The sequence below is a fragment of the Octodon degus genome, unplaced genomic scaffold (genome assembly GCF_000260255.1).
Source record: "Octodon degus isolate 3935 unplaced genomic scaffold, OctDeg1.0 scaffold00008, whole genome shotgun sequence".
Classification (NCBI taxonomy): domain Eukaryota; kingdom Metazoa; phylum Chordata; class Mammalia; order Rodentia; family Octodontidae; genus Octodon; species Octodon degus.
Genome location: NW_004524584.1, coordinates 17,379,816 through 17,402,237, shown reverse-complemented (window position 1 = coordinate 17,402,237; position 22,422 = coordinate 17,379,816). Strand labels below are relative to the sequence as shown.

At 42.6% G+C, this 22,422-nt stretch overlaps 1 protein-coding gene and 2 pseudogenes across 2 annotated transcripts; 2 read left to right on the top strand and 1 right to left on the bottom strand.

Moving 5' to 3' along the window:
- The first annotated feature begins 540 nt into the window (after positions 1-540).
- Positions 541-3,940, top strand: LOC101589333 (annotated as a pseudogene).
- On the top strand, positions 3,881-5,721 carry LOC101564368 (IQ domain-containing protein F5). Of its 2 annotated transcripts, none has more exons than XM_023706664.1 (2): positions 3,881-3,953; positions 5,285-5,721. In XM_023706664.1, the coding sequence occupies exons 1-2, from the start codon at positions 3,950-3,952 to the stop codon at positions 5,719-5,721; spliced, it is 441 nt and encodes a 146-aa protein (XP_023562432.1). In that variant the 5' UTR covers positions 3,881-3,949. The 2 variants fall into 2 exon arrangements, with proteins under 2 accessions (XP_023562432.1, XP_004625212.1); XM_004625155.2 differs by having other exon boundaries at positions 3,953-4,032.
- A 14,618-nt stretch (positions 5,722-20,339) lies between these two features.
- LOC101588937 lies at positions 20,340-21,074 on the bottom strand (annotated as a pseudogene).
- Positions 21,075-22,422: the final 1,348 nt, after the last annotated feature.

Below are 22,422 nucleotides of genomic sequence, written 5' to 3'. Positions count from 1 at the left end.
AGACTAATAATTGTGTGTGTGTGTGTGTGTGTGTGTGTGTGTGTGTATGTGTATTTAGTACAGGATCTCACTACACACATTGGACTCGTAGTGAGCCTCCTGTTTTCAGCATCCCAAGTGCTGGGATTACAGGCGCACACCACCACGCCTAGTCTCATTTGCTGTTTTTTAGAGTGCCCGGGGGCGGGGCCGGCACAGCACACGGAATCGAACCCTGGCAGCTTCGCTCTGCCTAAGCAGGCACTTTAGTCCACTGAGCTATCTGGCTGGCCCAGAAAGGCTAAGAATTTTATTTTTTTCTGGAGACATTTCTTCCGCTGCTGCAACAAACCAATTCAATTAATCTGCTCCTGGTAGCAGCTTTCGCTGCTATGCTGGCAGATGAGAAGTTGGAGGTCATTCTGGTTGCAGGGCTATTTTCATATTTTCTGTTTTGTAAAGAAATTTTGCTGTGGTGACACACACCATTGAAAGTGTCCCTTATGATCTTTGTTCTCTTGTGAGTTAAAAATATTTTGGACTGCCGGCCGAGCTGTGGCGGCGGAGGTGCAGGTTGAAGGACGTTAGCTACGGTGTTTCTGGAGAGATTGAAATCATGGCAGGTCCAGAACATGATGCCCAGTTCCAGTTCACTGGCATCGAAAAGTATTTCAACTCTTACACTCTCACAGGTAGAATGAATTGTGTACTGGGCACATACGGAGGCATGGCTATGCTTATCTTGTACTTCAAGTTAAGGTCTAAAAAAATGCCAGCTGTGAAGCAGCGTAAGTGTTTTGGGGATCAGACCCAGGGCATTGTGCATACTAGGATTTTACAGTGTCTGACCTCATCTGTTAAGTCCCATGTCTGGAGGAGCTAATATCAACTCATCATGTAATACTCAATTTGTACAATAAATTATGAACCTGGAAAAAATATTTTGGACTGCTTAATCTGGTAATTACATAATGTATTCTTTTAGCGTTGCTTCAGTGTCATTGCATAATGATAGTGTCTTGGCTCCTTTTTTCTCATTGCTGGGACACAATTAAGGAAGGAAAGGTGTATTTGGCTCACAGGTTGTGGAGGTTTCAGTCCATACTCAGCTGGCTCCAAGGCAGAGTGGCACATGCAAGAGGGCAGCTGTTCACGCTGGAGAAAGCAGCAAGAGCAAAAAGGGAGGACAGTGGCAGCAGAGGCATAGGGCAAGCCTCTCCCTTCCTTACATGGCATTCAGGCTGCCCACCCCCCAGATGGGTGTAGCATTCACACCCATAATCCCAGTAATCCCAGCATTGGATCATGAATTAATCATAAACTCCAGAAGCTTGCCCCAATGACTACCTAAGGCTTTGAGGGGACAACTAGACACAAACCATAAGAGTGTTTTACCTTCTCCTCCTCCTCCTCTTCCTCTTCCTCCTCCTCCTTCTCCTTCTGCTTCTTCTCCTTTCTTCTCCTTATTTCTGTTGTCCTTCTTCCTCTTCTTCTTCTTCTTTCTCTCCTCCTCCTCCTCCTCCTCCTCCTCCTCCTCCTCTTCCTTCTTCTCCTTTGGACTGAACCCAGAGCTTCACACTGATCTACATCCTCAGTCCTTTTCATATTTTTTAATTTTGCCATGGGATCTTGCTAAATTGCTAAGTTGCCTAGCCCAGGCTTAAATTTGTGGTCCTCCTGCCTCAGCCTCCTGGAGTGCTGGGGTTACAAGCATGTGCCACCCACTCCTGGCTTGCCATTGTCTTGAAAGAATAACATTTAGCATCTTCTTTCCTCTTTTCTTCTTATTTTGACATGATATGTATGCACTGCTAATCAACAATAGATTACAGGCAGCAATGTTTACGTATGGAAAACACTGATCATAACTGTGCTATTGTGGTTTCCCCTGAGTAGGAGTGGAAAGTAACGAGCGTGTCACGTATGCTCTCTGTCACAACTATTTAGCTCTGTCATTGTAGTGCAAATGTGGTAATAAAATATAAATAATAAGCATAATAAAACTTCATGGACACAGAAATTTGAATCTAGTGCTATTAGATATGACTATTCTGCATTTTTTAAGCTACTGAATAATGTGAAAATTCTTTGCAGCACAAAACCAGGCAGTGGGCTGGCTTTTGCACCAACTCATGCCCTGAGTTGGTGCTCACTGTAGGGTTGCACTTAGTCCCCAGTGGGTATGTGCTTAGGATCCAATGTGTGGAAATGGTAGCGGAGCTGGTTCCACTCTGTCTTGTTATCCACATGGGCACTTGCACTCTCTGTCTCTGCAAGTCCAGGTTCTGTCTGACTAGAGGGTGTAGATTCTAGGGAGGCAAGGTATATGGCAGTGGTCACAGTAAGAATTCCATTAAATTTAAAGCTATGGCTGTGACCCAGTCCCTTTATATTTTTGATAAGAAATGTGCAAGTAATGAAGAGCCACCATACTGGTGGAATAGTGAACTGTGACAGTTGAGAGAAGGGGAGCTGCTGCTTGAGGGATCTCTGGGGCTTTCCTGGTGTTACACTGCCTGGGGGTAAGGGTAGAACCCACACAGCAATCATTGTAGTTCCTTTTGAAATGGCTCAACAAACACAAGTATTCCAGCTCCTTTTTCTCTCAAAGAATTGGATGGGACAAGCCAAAAACAGTGCCAAGATTTATTCTAAAATGAGGGATGAGGGGATTGGGAAAGAATTGGCTCTTCAGAGTGAACTTGGGCCAAACAGAGGGGAGTAAGTGAAAAAGAGCTGAAAGAAAAGCATACCCTGGATCTGGGAGGGCCACCATGAGGAGTGACCATAGCGAACTCCTGAGGGTGTCTGATCGTCCGTCAACATCTCATGGAGCCCTGAAAATCACCTAGAGCAACCCTGGGGTCTTGTAATTTATGGGCTCTGCCCACTTCTCCAGCAGCTTTGCCACAGCCTACCTCCTAGATCAGAGGGAGGCTAAACTGATGCAGGTCTTCCAGGCTTGGCCAACATTTTCATCTTCAAATGGGTGCTTCCAGTACCTGACCTGTCCCACACAGTGTAGCCTACTATTGCCCCATTTTCCTCCTTCCTCCCAATAACTTCACCCCAACAGCTTCCTCAGCCTCACACCGCCTCTTCCTCTTTCTTGTAATCTCCCTGTGGACCTACACAAGCTTCCATCTTCACCCTCCTGAGTGCACACCTAGTGACCTCTGGGACTGCAGTTCTGAGGGGGTCTGGCCTCACAATATCCAGTTGGGTCTTCAGAGGCTAGGTGCAGGCAGAGCTGGGTCCCTGCTTGGGCAGTGGCCAAGCCTTACTTATCTTAGCCATTAATTGTGGCCTCAAAGCCCTCAGAGGCAGAGAGGTAGATAGAAGCATTAAACCCATTTGAGCCTAAGATGATCCTGGGGGCTTTGTAGGACTTTCTGGCCTGTGTGTGTCCTTAGCTTGCAGACAGGCCAGACATAAGGATTTAGCCACAGTGAGGGAGTTTGTCCTTTCCCCTCAAACTATTCTTATTGGGGATGATCACTTTTTTCCCTCCTCCCCTACTTTTGGGGCAATGCTTTTTATAGCACATGTGCATAAACGTGCCGTTATTGTTGGGTCACTTTATTCTTCATCTTGATTTGTTTTGTACTAGTATTTCATATACCTTTCTATAGTAGTATGCGGAGAACAAGCTCATTCCAATTGTTATTTGATGTACCGTTGTTTGAACTAAAATACATTTAATGAATAGTGACCAGGTAATGAGTATCCTTGTACACCTTTGGGTCAGTGGATCAGGATCCTAGATGATTTTGTAGTCATTGTGGTAGAAAAGTAAGGTCAGATCTTCTGAGTTTTTCTTAGAAGGAACTCAACTAGTGGGTGCCATCCTGGTGCCTGTGTCATAGGTACCCTTGTGACATCATCGTTCTCTTCCCCTTAACTCTTCTTGTTAGAACTGCTGCTGGCAGTGTGCAGACCGGAGGGTGATGGAACCATCTAGCCCCTAACCATGGGTAATTTAATAGATAAAGATCTGCAGGGTCAGGGGTATTCTTGAAAGGGAGATTCACTCAAACATTCTGAAAGGGTAGGGTAAGTTTCCTTTTATTGCACTGGTGGGGACTGTCCATGCCTGGACTCCTGGAAAGGAGCAGAAAGCCAAGTCTGTGGTTATCTTGTCATCTGTAGTAAGGAGAGCACCCTAATCTTCATCCTTCTCAAACCTAATACAGAAGGACCGCAAACCTCCTTAACGATAGCGATGAAATCCCATTGCTAGAACAGAGCTTGAAGGAGCAAAACAGGAAGGAGGAATTTGACTCCCTGTCCTAAACTCCACTGCTCATGCCTTTCCTTCTGTCCAGCCTTGTGGATAGCTGGGTCCATGTGCTGCCACTGGGGAGAGACTTGATTGTGATCTCTTTGACTGTTGTGGTTCACAGGAGTGATTTAGAGAACTGTGAGTGACCATGCGCTTTATTGCCCAAAGAGACACTTTAATAAGTGAGAGGGGGCACTTGCCATCTTCCTTGTATACTGCAAATAAGCCCAGAGTGTCCCGGGCAGACTGTAGTGAATAGCTGTGGTACAGAGAGCTAGAATGAACAGAGATCGAGTCCTCTTTTGGTGTCCTTGTCTTCCTTTCCCTCTTAGCCAGACAGATGTGGGACTGCCTAAGAAAAGGAAGTAAAAGATTGTGAACCTAGACAACGTGGAGCTGGGAGGTACAAGTAGGGGCTGCATCGGGAAATGCAAGGGCCAGGGTGTGAGAAGCCAATTGTAAAACATTCACTTTAGTGTGTGGTGATGTGTGTTTGTAGCAATGTGTGTGCTAAATGAAGGTTAAGCTGTTGATAACACAGGTGTGATGGAGTAATCTTTTACTGCTTGGGTGAACCAGGAGGGGCAGTGGGTTGCAAGTTTAATCTGAGGTGAGGGGGCAAGATGGGCAAAAATCGCCAGTTCCACAGCAGGTGGAAGGGCTCTGAAGACGCAGGCATAGATCCCATGTAGATGGTCCTGCCCAGGAGAAACTTGAAGCTCTCTTACCTCTAAGTCATGGTGATCTTGTCCTAGATGGCAAACTAGGTCTAGAAAACTGAGTGTAGCAACTGCAGAAAGTGTACCCTAATTCTACAGATAGGTACGTTGTAGCCCAGAGGTCAAGGTGTTGGGTCCTATCCATTGAACAGACAATAACAGAGGCAGGACACCTACCTGGTGTCCTAGGTTCAACTGCACTGACCCAGGCCTCCTGAACTTCCGAGGATTGGGGCACTGTTAGTGTAGGACCCCTTCCTGACATTTTCTGAGTTTCCTCAATGTGTAAAAATTCTCTTCCAAGGCCCCAAAGTAATGATGACAAGAGAGTCTGCTGCTGTATTTATCCAGGCCTGGTGGCGGGGCACACTGCTGAGACGGATGCTGCTGCACGCAGCCCTCAGAGCTTGGATCATTCAGTGCTGGTGGAGGCAGATACGAGCCAGGCAGCTAGAGAAAAGGCGGTGGACGGCGCTGGAGTTCTATGCACGAAGAGAATGGGCAGCTGTCAAGCTGCAGTCCTGGGTCCGAATGTTGCGCATCCGCCAGCCATACTGTCGTTTGTTGAATGCTGTCCGCATCATTCAGGTCTATTGGCGTTGGCACAATTGCCATTCACGTGGCTTTATTCAGGGCGAGTATGAACTCAAAGAAAACCAACTGAATATTCAACTTGAAATCTCTCTTGGCTCACAGGCTTGTAAGGTGCACCAATGCATACCCCTTCCATTAAAAGAGTGACCAGGTCTGCTACATCTGTGTCCCCAAATTTCTTTATCAGACATATTTCCAAAAGGTCCTCATTGGAACCAATGGTGGCAGAGGTGAGGCGGTTATGAGCTCACAAGTCAGCTCTAAGGAATCTGCGGGGGTCCTCTGGGATCACATGTGGTGCAGGCTCCTGCGAGTCCAGGTGCTGGATGAGTGGGCTCATGATGAGCAATGTGTGCCACAGGTGGGTGACCTAGGCTGCCTTGGCTGCTGGGCAGCCAACTCTAGGAAGACTATGTAAATGGTGTCCCTTTTAGTTGTGCAACACGGAGCCTGAGTCACTCTTGGTTGTTTTTATATAAGTTTTTTTTTTGGTGTATTTAGTACAGGGTCTACAGGGTCTCACTACATAGACTGGACTCAGTGATTCTCCTATTTTCAGCCTCCCAAGCGCTGGGATTACAGGCATGCATCACCATGCCCAGTCTCAATCTGTCTCCGCGTGCCCCAGTGGCAGGGCTGGCACCACACTCAAGGGGTTGAACCACAGTCCCTGTGCTCTGCCTAAGCAGGTGCTGAGCTATCTGTCCAGCCTATATAAGTTTTAAATTTATTTTGAAAGTATGGAAAATAACATGCCATACAATTTGCCACTTTCACTTTTCAAAGTGTACAGTTCAGTGACACTAAGTACATATTCAATTATCCCTGCCTCCAGCCCCAGAACTTTTTCATCTTGTGAAACAGAAACTCTGCACTCATTTTAATTATTTATTATTTTTAGGGAAGGATCTACAGGGTGTTGAGGGTCTCACTACTAGATCGGTAGTGATCCGCCTGTTCATAGCCTCCCAAAAGCTGGGATTACAGGTGTGTGCCAACACGCCCAGTCACATTTGCAGTCTCCTCATGCCCCAGGGGCAGGGCTGGCATGGCAGGCTGGGAATCAAACCCTCCCAGCCCTTGCGGCTGCTTGCAGGTGCTTTAATCCGCTGAGCTATTTGGCTGGCCCTTTTCATTTTATTTATTTATTTTTGTGAAACCGGGGATTGAACTCAGGCCCTTGTGCTTGCCAGGCAAGCACATATTCTACTGAGCCATCTCTCCGGCTCTCATTTTAATTTTTAATGGGAACAATAAATTCCCATTTTTCCCTTTCACTTGCTCCTGAATACCACCAATTCTACTTTCTATCTCTATAAATTTAATACATTAGGTTACTTGTCTTTTTGTGACTGGTTATTCCACTCAGCATAATATCTGAGAGCAGTTGTGAACCTACAGCACATGTATTATTGTGCTTTTCATTTAAGATAAAAGATGTTAGAGTTGTTTTTTCTAAACTAAAACCTCAGGAGCCGGCCAAATAGCTCAGCTGATTAAAGCACTTGCAAGCTGGTGCAGGGGGTGGGGCTTTGATCTCCAGGCCTCCTGTGCCAGTCCCAGCCCCTGGGACGCACAGAGATGGCAAATGAGACTGGGCGAATGAGATTGGGTGTGATGGCATGTGCCTGTAATCCCAGCACTTGGGAGGCTGTAAACAGGGGAATCACTATGAGTCCCATCTAGTAGTGAGACCCTGAACACCTTGTAGACCCTTCCCTAAAATACAGAAAAAAACCAAAACTCTAAAACTTCAGTACTCAGGTTTGGTTACAATGTTGTTACTTTGTGATAAAAGAGCGAGTTTTGGGTTGTAGTCAGCTCTTGGTCCCTAAAAGATTTGCCCTCACTGCCTTACAGAGCTATTCCTACTATAGCATGTGTCAACGTTTCCCTTTTTTTTTTTTTTTTTTTTTTTTGAGACAAAGTCTCACTAACGCAGGCTGGCCTGCAACTTGCAGAAACCCTAGTGTCTCAGCCTCCTAAGTGCTGGGATTACAGATGTGCACCATCAGTCCCAGTATGGGTTTCCTTTTTAAGGTCAGAAAATATTCCATGGAATGCATATGTTACATTTTGTTTACCTACTTATTTGTCAGCTGATAGGCGTGTTCCTTCTACCTTTTGGCTATTTGAAAAACCACCAAGTCTCTGGTGGTTGCCACTCACACCCAGGGAAGTCTTCTGTTTTCAGTTAATCCTTTCAATCATGCTCTAATTCTACTGTTCCCATTCAGGTGGGCATTTCTTACCCCAGATCACGCAATCAGTTCACTATCATAGAGGAGAATCGTTAAAATTGTGAAAAGTTCTGGTGTGCTCCAATCCTGATGTCACCAGATGACACTGGACACTGCCGCTGTCCTATCGTACTGGGTGTCTACTGGGAGCTCTTCAGTGCTAACAGTTCTGAGAGTTTATTGCTTTTTTTTTTGAAATGACTGTTCTGTCCATACTATTCAAGCTGAAGACCCCAAGTAGATTTCCAGACTTTCACACCACCTGAGCAGTAAACTGTAACAGGTTTATAGAACACCACAGGAATTTTATTTTAACAGGGCCTTCCTGGTGTACACAGAAGTCAGTACACAGAAAGGAACCAAGAAATGACTGGGCAGTATTTCTTGGACAGCAGCTTCAGGCCTGTGTCAGTGAGGGGCAGTGCTGAAAGCTTGCTGTGAATGTTGGGTATCAAAATAAAGGGCCTTGATCCTTCCCTTTCTGATATTAGCCACTCCAGGGTACCTCCTCTCATCTTCAAAAAGACAAGAGTATCATCTGAAGTGGTGGAGAGGGCACCACACTGTCTTCCTAGTTGTACTCATGTGGGGGTGCAGAACAGTGGTTTGGTAGCCAGGGAGGACATTGGAGTACACTGTCCTGTCCATGGTGGGAGGAGCAAAGGGAAGGTGGGGAGCAAAAGGAGGGGAGGGGCATGCTGGCTGTGGCTCACTCAGATCCCCCCCTTAGCAAGCACAGGGGGGAGTTGAGGGTCCATTGCTGTTTCAGAATTGCTGGGTCATATGGTCATTGTATTATTTTCTGAGGAACCGTTGTACTATTTTCCACAGCAGCTGCACAATTGTGGATTCCCATCATCTGTGCAAGTTTTCTGATTTCTTCACATTCTCACCAGTTTTTCTGATAGTAGCCTTCCTGGTGTTTACAGGTGCTATCTTGTTATGGTTTTGTGCATTTCCCTAATATCATTAGTGAGAAAGAGCACCTTTTCATATTCTTGTAGGCTGTTTGTGTACCTTCTCTGGAAAAATGTCTACTTAAACCTTTTACAATTTCCTTTCCTCCCATCTGGAGAGAGAGGGCTCCACCTGACTTCAGCTTTTACCTCTTATCTTTATTTTTCCCAGCCTCGCCACCGCCCCCCAAACAAGAGCCATGTAGGAGGCAGAATATTTGCTATACTTGACTTATCTCCATGTACTTCTTGTAAGAAGTTAATAAACTGTTCCTTCATAACATTTTTTTTTTTTTTGTGGAACCAGGGATTGAACTCAGGCCCTTGCACTTGCCAGAGAAGCGCTTATTCCTCTGAGCCATCTCCCCGGCCCCCCTTCATAACATTTTGTAGACCATTATGTTCATTATGAGCTCAATAAGACACACTCACTATCACTACCAAAAACCACTTATTGCAAACCAACTGTGAACCTAATGTAGTGCTTTAGTCAAAATAACTCTCATTGAAGTTCAAGATTTGAAGTTCAAGAACAAAATCATCAGCTAGAATAATTCAGAAATCTCTGCCCAGCATTCTTCTCTTCATTACTTGCTTTAGTTTTCCTGTGTATGTCCAAATCTTTGATCTCTGCCATCTGGCTCATCTACTCGGCTCCCTTGGTCCCTCCAAGTTTTGCCATCAATTATATACATTTTGATCATGCCAAGGTGAGTCAGGAGCAGTAGTGGATTGATTTCCTGACCACTGCTTTTAATGTTTTCCAGTACTTTAAGACACTTGTATGACTTGAATTCACTTAGCATCTCTTCCAAGAAAAGGTTGTAAAGGCTCAAGTCATTGTACCCTTCAGAAATGCAGAACATCAAAAGTAGGCAAGATTTCATATATTTTGAGAACAGCCCACCACCATGAATGACTTTTGCTCTCTGTGCCGTGTGCCATTTTGCCTTGGAGGCAGCTGAGTATGGACTGAAACCTCCACTGACTGTGGGCGAAATAAACTTTTGTTTCCTTCATTTTGGGTGTTGGGTATTTTGTCCCAGAAATGAGAGAAGAGTCACTGAGAGAGTGATCTAAATCAGGAAGGAGAGGAGAAAGAAGATAGAAAAGAGAAGGAAAAGAAAAAAGAAAGGAGAGGAAAAAAAAAAAAACCAACCAGGAAACAAAAATAATCACACACAGACAAAATAAAGAATAATGAAAATAAAGAAAATCAGGGCAAAATAGAACAGAGAGAAAAAGAGGGGGAAAAGGGGGAAAACACAAATAATCAACAAGAAATAAAAATGACATGGGGAGAAGACACTCTCTCAGGCTTTCACAGAGAGCACATTGGCCAAGCAATGGCCGTGACTCATCCACATGGCTGCACTGACAAAGGTTCTACAATTGATGTACAGGATCTCAGGATAAATCCTGAGAGCATTTCACTGACCTTATCAGACTCAAAAGCTACAACTCTTGTTGCACAGGTCCTGCTTTATCTTGGTCTTAACCATCCAGTAGAAAAGTATGAAGACGAAATATAGGAAGTAAAGCCATGTTGTTATGTTGAGTGGTGGGGGACTCAGGTCAATAATTTCTGACATTGTCAGTTAAGCAGAAGACCCAATGCTATTATGGGCTACTGGACTCTCTTAGAATATTTTGCTGAGTTTACACACCTATAATATTCAATAACGGAACTTAGAAAAAATGGGGTATACCGATGAATGTCTATTTTGTATCTGTGTATTCAAAGTGGTTAGGATAGATATATAGTTGCTTATTTATTTATTTATTTATTTATTTATTTATTTTGTGTGTGTGTGTGGCCAGCTCAGCCCACCAGAGGGCGGGGCTGGCTGGCATGTGGTGCTGGGGGATTGAACCGCGGTCCCTGTGCTTTGCTTGGCTTAGTTTGTTCTAAGTAGGTGCTTTAGACCACTGAGCCATCTCACCAGCCCTAGTTGCATTCTCTTAATGAATAGAATGATTTGTTCTAATGGTGTTTGTGATTAGGATCTCAGGTCCGCATCTTGTACAGCAATTAACCACTAAGAAGAATATATGCAGTGTATTATTTGTTGAAACTGTACTTCCGATATGATTTGAAACTGTCTCATTGCTATCTGCTTATTAATAAAATTTTGAAAAAAAAGTAAAAAAAAAAAGAAATAAAAATGAACAGCAAGGGCTGGGGAGATGGCTCAGTAGAATAAGGACTTGCCTGGCAAGCATAAGGTCCTGAGTTCAATCCCTGGTACCACAAAAAAAAAACAAAACAAAACAAAACAAAACAGCAAAACAAAGCACATTAATCCAGCAGACTACCAAGTATAAAAACCCATCAGACAGAGAAAAATAAAAGTAGTGATATTCCTCCAGTGTCTACAGTCCTATGGCAGGTCCAAATCTTATCCCAGAATGTATATTCTAGCCAAGATTTCAAGGGGATTTGTGCTAGGTTTGTGTCTGATCTTTTGTTTCTGGATTTGGGGGATGGGATTAGTTTTCTGTAGCTAGAGTTCTTCCCAGCTATTTAAAAAAGAAAAAAGTAAAGAAAAGGAAGAAAAAATAGGGAAAAGAAAAGAAGGTGGCATTACCTGCCCACTTCTGTGTGTTTTTGTCCCCAGGCACAAAGCTAGTTCACCTAATTTACCACCTGCTGGCTCCTGTTGTTGCTGTTGCGTTGGACTTTTCCACACCAGTAGTTCTGCTTGTCTGTCATGTATGCTGTAGCCGGGGTCCCACTGTGTCACTGGCTTTCCTGCTGGTCTTCAGTCCCTGAGTCCCATCCATTGAGGGGGCAGGAGTTCATCTTGGATTCTCTTCCTGGGAGCTGCAGCAGCTCTGAGCATGAAGGGAAGCCTGGATCAGGTTCTCTTCCTGATAGTTGCTGCAGCTCTGAGTCCTGTGTGTTGTTCTTGTATTCTGCCACATTGTTAAACTTTGTTGTTAATGTTAAGTGTGTCATTTCTTTTTTTTTTTTTTTTGCGGAACCGGGGATTGAACTCAGACACTTGGGCTTGCCAAGCAAGCGCTTATTCTACTGAGCCATCTCCCCGGCCCAAGTGTGTCATTTCTGAGATTCCTATTGTAGAGTATTATGTAAATCTATGAATAATGATAATTTGAGTTCTTAATTTCATATATATATATATCCCTTTTATTTCTTACTCTTGACAAATTGTTCTTTTAAGTGCTGTGTTCAATAGAAGAGGCGATAGTGCACATCCTTGTCTTTTTTGTGGTTTTTGGGGAAATGTTTTTAGTTTTTCCCCATTTGGTATGTTGCTGCCTACTGGTTAGTCATATATAGCTTTTGTCATATTTAGGCATGGACCTTGTATATCTGTTTTCTTCAGAATTTTTATCAAGGAGTTGGATCTTGTTGGAAGCTTTTCTGCATCTATTGATATGATAATATGATTTTTACTTGCTTCTGTTTATGTGACATATTACATTTATTGATATACATATGTTGAGTCATCCTTGCATCTCTGGGATGAAACCAATTTGATAATAATGTATTATCTTTTTTATGTATTTAGTACAGAGGCTACAGGGTCTCACTATACAGATTGGACTCATAGTGATCCTCTGGTTTTCAGCCTCCCAAGTGCTGGGATTACAGGCGTGTGTTACCACGCCCAGTCTGATGTATTATCTTTTTGATAAGGTACTGCATGCTATTTACCATTATCTTGTTGAGGATTTTTATATCTTACATTGATTAAGCAGACTGGCTTATTTCTTTTTTTAGTTGGACCTTTATTTGGTTTGGGATGAGGTTCATACTGGCTTTCACAGATCAATCTGAGAACATTCCATCTTTTTCAATTTCCTCGAAGAGTTTGGGGAGTATTGGTGATATAACATCCTTAAAGGCTTAGTAGAAGTCAGCAGTGAAGCTGTCAGGTCTTTGGCTTTTATTGGTAGATTCTTTTTTTTTTTTTTTTTTTTTGCGAACTGGGGATTGAACTCAGGCCCTTGCGCTTGCCAGGGAAGCGCTTATTCCATTGAGCCATCTTCCCGGCCCGGTAGATTCTTTATGACTATGTCAATTTCATATTTATGTCTTTTGGGGTTAGTTTTAGCAGTTTGTATGTGTTTAGGAAGCTGAATTTCTTCAAATTTTGCCAATTTGTTGCAATATAATTTTTCAAAGTAATTATCTTCTGGATTTGAACAATGTTGTGATTTCATCTTTTTCACTTCTAATTGCATTGATGTGAGTCTTTTCCCTCTTTCTCTTGGTGAGTCTGGCTAGGGGCCTACCTATTTATTCTTTCAAAGAACCAGCTCTTTGGTTCATTGATTTTTTAAAATTTAATGTTTATTGGTATTGATCACATTCATCATAGGGAACTTATACACGGTATGTCTTAGTTCCTTATTCTGCCTTCCTGTCCCTCTCCCCTGTCCTGAGCCCATTTTCCCCTCCTTTTTTGCAAAGCTTTATTTACATTTTATCCTTTTTTCTTATTTTTTCTTTTCCTGTTTTCCCCACCAACCCCATTCCCTTTTACTTTTAAACATTTTCTTTCTATTTCACCATATCTATTATGTATCTTGGTACTTTCAAGGATCATTTCTATATTTGGTTCACTGAAGAGAATGGTCTTTAGGGGGCTGGTGATTTTTCTCTTTTTCAAGATTCAATTTCATCTATTTCCACTCTCATCTTCATAATTTTCCCTCTTAATTTTCATTTTGGGGTGTTTTTAAAAAATCTTTTATTTATTTGGTACAGGATCTTACTACACAGCTCAGATTCCTAGTGATCCTCCTGACTCAGCCTCCTCAGCACTGGGGTTACAGTCATGTTCCATCATTCCTGGTTTTAGTGACCTGCAGAGCATGCGGTAATGGGGACTGAGCCCAGGTCCTTGCACTTGCCAGGCAGGTACAGACTGCTGAGCTGTCTCCTCAGCTCTTTGGGGTGATTTGTTGTTATTTCTTAAGTATTTTAAGATTTCTCATAAAGTTGTTTATTTGAGCTTGCTCTATTTCTTTTATTTTCCCCCTAGAGTTATAGATTGTATTTTAAAAGAGAGCACAAAATAGTATTAAAACGGAAAGATTACAAATGATACAGCATTTCACTTAACAAAATGAATTTCACAGTATTTGTTGTAATGCATAATGTTGTCTTCCAGCGAGTTGTTCACATTCTGAGATACATGCATGTAAAATTGGAAGAAGAAAGAAAAATAAATTAAGAAGAGAAAAAGTACAAACAAGTGAAAGAAGGAGACAAACTAAATTAAGCATTAACTTCCCTTTTCTATAGACCAGCAGAAAGCCAAAGTACAGTTGTCCAAATGATCTTACTTACATACATAGATCTATCTCTTTACCCCACTCCCTCTCCTGTCCTCAACTCAGGAGGATAACTCTGTAATTCCTTCCTTTTGAATAGGTTCATTCCCCTTTCGCAGAATCTACTTCATCCTTCAGATTTTATTTTCTCTTTTATGTTTTTGCACTGAGACAATATGATGTTTGCACATGTGGGTCTGATTTATTGCATTTAAGAGAATGGTCTTCAGCGGGCTGGCAAGACAACTCAGCATTCTAAAGCATCTGGTTAGGCAAGCTTAGGCAATCACAGGGATGGCAGTTCAATTCCGGCACCACATGCAGGGTTTCTAGTTGCATCCATTTACCAATACAAACCTAAAATTTATTCTGTTTTATAGCTGAATAATATCCATTGTGTAAAAATATCACGTCTTCTTTATCCATTCCTCAGATGATGGCCATTTGGGTTGTTTCCAGGATTTAGCTATGACAAAATGTGCTTGTATAAACATGGGTGCACATATATTACTGTGGTATGATATTTTCAGCTCTGGAAAAATACCTGGGGGGAATAGCTCACTTGAATGGGATCTCCAATCCTAGCTTTTTAAGGAATCTCTATACTGATTTCCATAGTGGTTTTACCAGTGTCTGCACTCCCATCAGCAGTGCAGAGGGGTTCCTTTTTCTTCACAGCCCCTCCAGCATTTGTTGCTGGTTGACTTCTTGATGATAGCTGTTCTTTCTGGGGTAAGATGAAATCTCAGTGTTTTTTAAATTTGGATTTCTTGAATGGTCAATGATGTTGAACATTTTTGCATAGATTTATTTTCCATTTATATTTCTTCATTTGAAAAGTATTTTTCTCAAAGCCCATTTTTGAATTAGATCTTTGAATTTGGGAGGCCTGAATTTTAAAATTATTTATGTGTTCTAGATAGAGGGCCTTTGTCAGAGGGATAGTCAGCTATAATTTTTTGCCAGTTTGATGATTTTCTTTTCACTGTATTGGAGATTTCCTTTAAAGTGCAGAAATTTTTGAAAAAGATGAGATCCCAGCTGTTGATTCTTTCAAGGATTTCCCATGCAGTTTGGTTTTTGTTTGAATTTAAAAACTCAGGCCTCCCAAATTCAAAGACCCAATTAAAAATGTGCTCTGAGATGGATATACACTCTTTAGATAAAGAAATACAAATGGAAAACAAATATATGCAAAAATTTTCAACACTAGTGTTCATTTGAGAAATTCAAATTAAAACAACACTGAGATTTCATCTCACCCTAGAAAGAATGGCTATCACCAAAAAGCCAACCAACAACAAACTCTTTACCTACCCCTATGTCTTTAACATTTCTACCTACATTTTCCTTTCAAGGAGTTAGTGTTTCTGTTTTAATGTTTAAATTTTTGATCCATTGTGACTGCAGTTTAGTGCATGGCGATGGATATGGGTCTAATTTTAGCCATTGACATGTGCAAACCCAGTTTTTCCAGCACCATTTGTTAAAGAGGATATCCTTTTTCCAGTGAGTATATTTGGCCCTTTTGTCAAAGATAAGGTGGTTGAGTGTGTTTGTAGTTGTGTATGCATCTTCTAATCTGCTCCATTGATTCTCAGATCTGTTTTTATGCCAGTACCATGCTGTTTTTATCACAGTAGCTTTATAGTATAATTTCAGGTCAGGGATTGTGATACCTCCCACCTTTCCTTTGTTTCCCAGGATTGCCTTTGCTATTCTGGGTCTCTTCTGGTTCCAGATGAATTTGAGGAAAGATTTCTCACATGCTGTGCTGGTCCCAACCCCAGGTGCACTGAGCTGGCCACAGAAACCAGGCGTGGTGGTGCATGCCTGTAATTCCAGCACTGGGGAGCCTGAAAACAGGAGGATCACTATGAGTCTGAGCTGCGTAGTGAGATCCTGTATGAAATACATTAAAAAAAAGATTTCTGTAGCTCTGTGAGGTATACAAGTTGTATTTTAATCAGAATTGCATTGATAGGGCTAGAGAGATGGCTTAGTAGAATAAGTGCTTGACTGGCAAGTGCAAGGGCCTGAGTTCAATCCCTGGTTCCACCAAAAAAAAAAAAGCATTGGATTTGTATAACAATTTTGGGAGTATGGCCATTTTCACAATGTTGGTTCTTCCTATCTATGAGTAAGGAATATCTATTTTCTCAATCCTCTTCAATCTCTTTCCTCAGAGTACCATAATTTTCACTGTATAGATCTTTTATTTCCTTTGTGAGGTTGATTCCTAAGTTTTTATTTTTCAATGTTATTGTGAAAGGTGTGGTTTCTCTAATTTCTTTCTTATGCATTTGTTTTGTGTACAAAAATGCCATTGATTTTTGGGTGTTGATTTTATATCATGCTACATTACTGAATTTGGTGATTAAATCTACAAGACGAAATATATTATGGTACTCTGAGGAAAGACTCTTGGTGGACTTTGGGCTGGTTTGTTGTTATTTCTCAAGTACCTTAAGATTTCTTATAAGGTTGTGTATTTGAAGTTGCTCTATGTTCCTAATGTGCACAAGAATTGTGATGAGTTTTTCTCTTAAGAGTTTCATGATAGCATTCCAGAGGTTTTAATGAGTTGAACCGTCATTATCATTTAACTTAATTAAAAATTTTTACATTCATTTTCAGGCTTTAGTTCCTAGCCACAAGGTATTATATATCCAATAACTCACACTGAGCTCAGTAATAGGTCAGTAGCATATTAAGTATGCCTATGATTAGATAATTCAGATTTCAGAATGCACTACTCTTCCCATATGTAGGTTCTATGGGTTCAATGAGCCACAGATGGAAATCTGTGTTTTCTGGAACCGAGAATTGAATTCAGAGCCTTTGCATTGGTACATTCCCAGATCTTTCAAATAGATTTGCTAAGTTGTTCATGCTGGACTCAAACCTGTGAGCCTCTTGACTCAATCGCCCAGAGTGCTGGGATCACAGTGCACAGCACTGTGTCCGGATTTTGAGAGGGTCTCGTTAAATAGTCCAGGATGTTCTTGAACTAGCTTATACAGGCTTCAAACTCACAATCCTTGTGCCTCAACTTCCAAGATAGAATTAGTTTTTAAAAAAATATTTGGATCTGTACTGACTCTATAGAGATAATTTTATTTTATTTTATTTTATTTTATTTTTTTTTTAAAGATTTTTTTTATTTTTATTTATTTGAGAGAGAGAGAGAGAGAGAGAGAGAGAGAGAGAGAGAGAGAGAGTGTGGTGTGTGTGTGTGGCCAGCTCAGCCCACCAGGGGGCGGGGCTGGCTGGCATGTGGTGCGGGGGATTGAACCGCGGTCCCTGATGCTTTGCCAAGCTTGTTCCAAGTAGGTGCCTTAGACCACTGAGCCATCTCTCCAGCCCCTATAGAGATAATTTTAACTTCTTGGGAGAATGTATATAAGTTATGAGAAAATACAATGCCATTTTATGAAACCTGAGCCATCTGAGGACTCTGGTATACTCAGGATTCTAGAATAAATCCTTTGCCAAAAGATAAGCCTGCATAGACCTGAAAGTCTTTCAAAAAGGGAGGGACACACCTCCAAGATGAATTCTAGAGATCTACTACACAGTAATGAATATATTAACACTGTACATTTAAAATAATAAATTTTATACTGTGTTTACCATACAGGCTGTTATGGTTTGTGTCTAGGTGTCCCTCCAAAGCCTCCTGCAGTCTTGGGGCAGCTACTGGAGTTTGTGATTGATTACTGTGGGTGTGGATGCTGCACCTGCCCCGGGGGAGGTAATTTGCACTACAATGTAAGGAGGGAAGAGAAGTTAGCTGCCTGAGCTGCTGCCACTCCTCCCTTGTGCTCTTGCTCTTTGCCACTGCCATGAAAGGTTGCCCTCTGCCATGTGCCGCCCTGCCTTGGAGCCAGCTAAATATGGACTGAAACCTCCAGTACCTGTGAGCTAAATAAACCTTTCCTTCCCTTCAGTTTGAGTGTCGGGTATTTGTGCCCGCAATGAGACAAGAGTAACTAAGACACAGGCAAATGCGAAAGGATGGATACTTCTGCAATGTGTTCCCAATATAACTTATTCTCTCATACATTAAGCCCCGTATGTGCAAAGCCCCAATGTGCAGTGTCTGTCTTGGCGCTGATCAGTCTAGTTAGGACAATCAAATCACCACTAGGTGGCGCCGCCATCTCCTGACCTCCCACATCCAAGACAGCTATCCTTAGCGAGTCCTCTGTGACCAATCAGAATGTTTTTCAGGATTTTCAAGCCAATGTTTCCTTCCCTGGCTCCACTTAAGTTAAAAACATCCAATTTCATACAAAATACATACGTTGGTAGCAAAAACTTCAAACTACTATGGCAGGAAAAAAAAACTAGACAATTGACACATTCTTTTACAGGATCTTGCTTTGTAGTTCAGGCTGGCCTTGAACTTTCAGGGATCCTCCTGCCTCAGCCTCCTGAGTTCTAGGACTACAGGTGTACGCTACCACTAGGTGATTTACATGGTGTAAAAACATTTTTCTGAGCATAATGGCTAAGAGTACAGGATTTAGGAATGTAGGCTCTAATGATAACTTTATACTATTTAAGCAAATTTACTTCTGAATTTTAAGCACAATGGCAAGGGCAAATTCCCTTTATATGTCAGGGATGTTAAGAATTAAAAAAAAAAAAAAACAACAAGACAGCATGGTGGCATATGCGGTTTATGCTTGTAATCCCAGCATTCTGGAGGCAGGAGGATTGTTTTGAGTTCAAGACCAGCCTGGGCTACAAAGTGAGCTCAAACCCAGCCTGAACTGTATAATGAGACCCTGTCTCAAAAAAAAACCCCCCCCCCCCCAAAAAAAAAAAAAAAAAACAAAAAAAAAAACAAACAACCAAACTTAAACATAGCCTTTCCCAGGCTGGGACTATATAGCCCAGTGCAGAGGCCTGGGCTCAATCCTCAGCCACTAAAACCAAATCCCTCCTCTAAACCCACAATTCAGTAGTTCAGGACAATTAACAGAGATGCAGCCTTTTCATCAGCTTTCAGCGTCCCACAGGTAGTTCTGGATCCATCTGCTCAGGGTCTGAAAGGTTTTTGGCACTGTGGAGAGTCACTGACAGAGGTAAAAAGAAAACCTTTAAGGTTGGCCCAGGAAGGTCGTGAGATTATGAGGACCCCTGCAGGAGGGAGCTGGGGACAGGGCTTTTATCAGATTGGAGCAGAGGAGGAGTTTACCTGGGTAGCGATGTGTCATGTCGGGAGAGGACTGGAGGGCCTCTGGCATGTGTGTGAAAAGGAGACAAAGTCTATCTTGGCACTAGAAGAACACAGAAGTTTGTCTGAGAGGGACACATTGTTATTTTGTGACCCAGTGCCATGCTGGATCACATGTCATGACCCTGGAGAGGTCCATACTGGCAGGAGCTCAACACAGACTAAGGGTGTCTTTCCTTTCCCTTCTTCGCTTTATTTTTAGTTTTTCCCAGTGCCAGTTCAGAAAACTGACATCACAGGCACCCACAGAACCCTGAGCCCACAATTGTAGATTGTACTTTCTTTTTTAAAAGTAAAGAAGATAGGTTTATTTTTGTCTCTTATTCTGGCCAAAGCCCAATGGGCAGCATCAGGTGACAGCTCTCTTTCTGGCAGGTGCCCCAGGTGGCGTGAGACATCAGGAGGAGTGGGCAGGGCAGGGGTGTGTGTGTGTGTGTGTGTGTGTGTGTGTGTGTGTATGGGAGTGATAGGTCTGTGTCCACACAGAAATCTGCCAAGTCTTCATGGTGGCAAGCCAACATGGCGTGGGGATCCAAAAACAATAACATGTCGCTCCAAGACTAACTTCCACCTTCTTCTCCCTAGTTAATCTAGCTTCCTCCTTTCTTTTTTGCGGGGTGCTAAACCTTCTCCAATCAGCACTCCTTAAGACACCCTGATGGCCCATGTAAACTCTGACCCAGCCTGACCTAATAAATACCCTGCTCCTTTGTCTCTACCCTCCAGGGTTCTTGCGTCCCTCCTGCAGCCTTCCTGTGTGGAGCAATGAAGGCTTCCTTTACCTCTCTCCTACTTCCCATTGGAACCTGAGGAAGGAACCTTACAGGGTCCTCCAATTCTGGCCCTTGAAAATGGCACAAATATACCTTAAAGAGGGTACATAATGCTGCAGGAGCCAACAAAACACAGTCTCAACACAAACAGGCGGTCCACACACTGTAAGTCTCTGTGTAAGATTTATTAAGTGTTTTCATGCAGCAGCCTCCATTTTCAGATACTGCTGCCAGGGACACCCTGTTATGCTGGAAGGGCTGGCTGGGGCAGGGCAAGCAGTTCTGGTGTCCCACCCTTCTGCTCTGAGAAGGGAGTGGCTGGCCGGCTCTCATCTTTGGGTTCCACAGCACTCACATGGTCAGGCAGAGGTTCCTTGGGGCCAATCTTACCATTGGCTCCCAGGGCAGCATGATCTTTACTTTGATACCCAGCACTCCTGTCTGAGCAGCATGTGACACAGGGCACATGTGTCAACACAGTAGTTGACAGGGTTCCCACCATGGATCTTCAGGCCATCCACAAACTTCATGGACCTAGCCCTCTGTCCTTGGAGTTTCCCAGACAGCACGACCTCACAGCCCTTGGCTCCACTGTCCGTGATGAGCCACAGCACACCCAGCAGGCCCTCTGCGCAGCAGGCCTAGGAATTTGTAATGCAGAAATTCTGCCTGGGCAGTGGCCCTCAGACCTCTCATGGCCACCTTTTTAGCACAGAGCTCTACACTGCCCTTGTGAAAGCCAAACTTCTTTCATCTACAGCAGTCAATTGTTGGATCGTCCAAGCATGGTGAGAATGTTCTCTCCATAAACATTCTGTGTCCTGGTGCCCAAAATAATGATTTCTGTCTTGGTTCATGTGACTCAGACTTCAGCTGCAGAGTGGCCATCTTCAGCCAGCTCCTGAGTAAGGAACTCATTCAGTTCAGCTTCGAGGATGCCATCAGCGACAAATGTTCTCTTAGAAATCTGCACTTCCATCTTGCTGCTGCATGTCACAGAAAGGAAAGGAAAGCTAACTTTAAAAGATGTTTAACCTTTTTTTTTTTTTGCCAAACTGGGGATTTTTTTAAAATTTAATTTTATTACTTTAATAGATTGTAAATTGAAAATAAACTATTTACAAACATAAATGAATATAACAATAAAAACTTAGCACCAGGTCCGGATCTATGAAGTTCCGATTCCTCCAGGTGGGTGTTGTTTGGATCTGGCTGCTGTGCTCCACTTCTTTCTGCTGTAGCTGTTAGAGTTGAACCCTTTGTGTCTCTCTGGCAAGATGTTCTGCTCTGAATCAGCTGGGTGGGTCTTGCCTCTAGCCTCTTTGCAGAGAGTTCTGCAGAAGGGTTCCTCGCTGGGCCTGCATTCTGGGTTGAATGAGGATCTGCGGGCCCTGGGTGGTCTCACTCACATGCTGGGCCTGGACTCTGGTTCTATTCAGGATCCCGCAGGCCCGGGTGGTCTCACTTGTCTCACTCCACTCTGGGCCTGGGTTCTGGGTCTATTCAGGATCCATGGGCCTCTGGAACCGGGGATTGAACTCAGGCCTTTGCGCTTGCCAGGGAAGCGCTTATTCTACTGAGCCATCTCCCGGGCCCCAAAACTTATTTTTTAAATTTTTTTCTGAGATTCATTTGTTGTTTAGTAGCTTATTGTTAGTTTTCCAGGAGCTTTTTTACCTTTTCCAAAATTTCTTCCTTCATTGTTTGCTTTTCATTACACAGTGGTCTGATACCATGTGTGGGGGGAATTTCTTTATTTTGTAATTTTTATAGAGGAATACAAAATGGTAAAAAATAAACCATTAGAAACAATACAATACTTACCTGGCAGGGAGATACAATTTTCAAGAAACAATACAGAATTTCACTAAACAAAATAATAGGAACAATGGTGGTTGTGTTGCATAATGTTGCCTTCAAATTAATTATTTAGATTACCAGATATAAACATGCAAAATTGGTAAAAAGTTATAAGAAATTAAAAATAAGAAATTTGATCATTAACTGCTCCTTTCAATAGATTCCCAGAAATCAGTAGTACAATTATCCTACCTATCCTGCATATAGACATAAATATATCCCTTCTTTCATTTGTCCTTTTCCTCATCCCAGTTTTTGCTTACCATTGGACAAATTCTTTGACTTTCACATTTCTATTCTTTAGTATATACTTACACAGGTTTCATGGGCTAGTATGTGATCTATTTTTTTTTTCATCACAAATAGGACTTTATGTATCACTATTAAAAATCTGGATCTTAAACAGACTCTTGCACTGGTGGTTCATATCCATCAGCTTGTTCAACTTTAGCTCCAGTCTCAGCCCC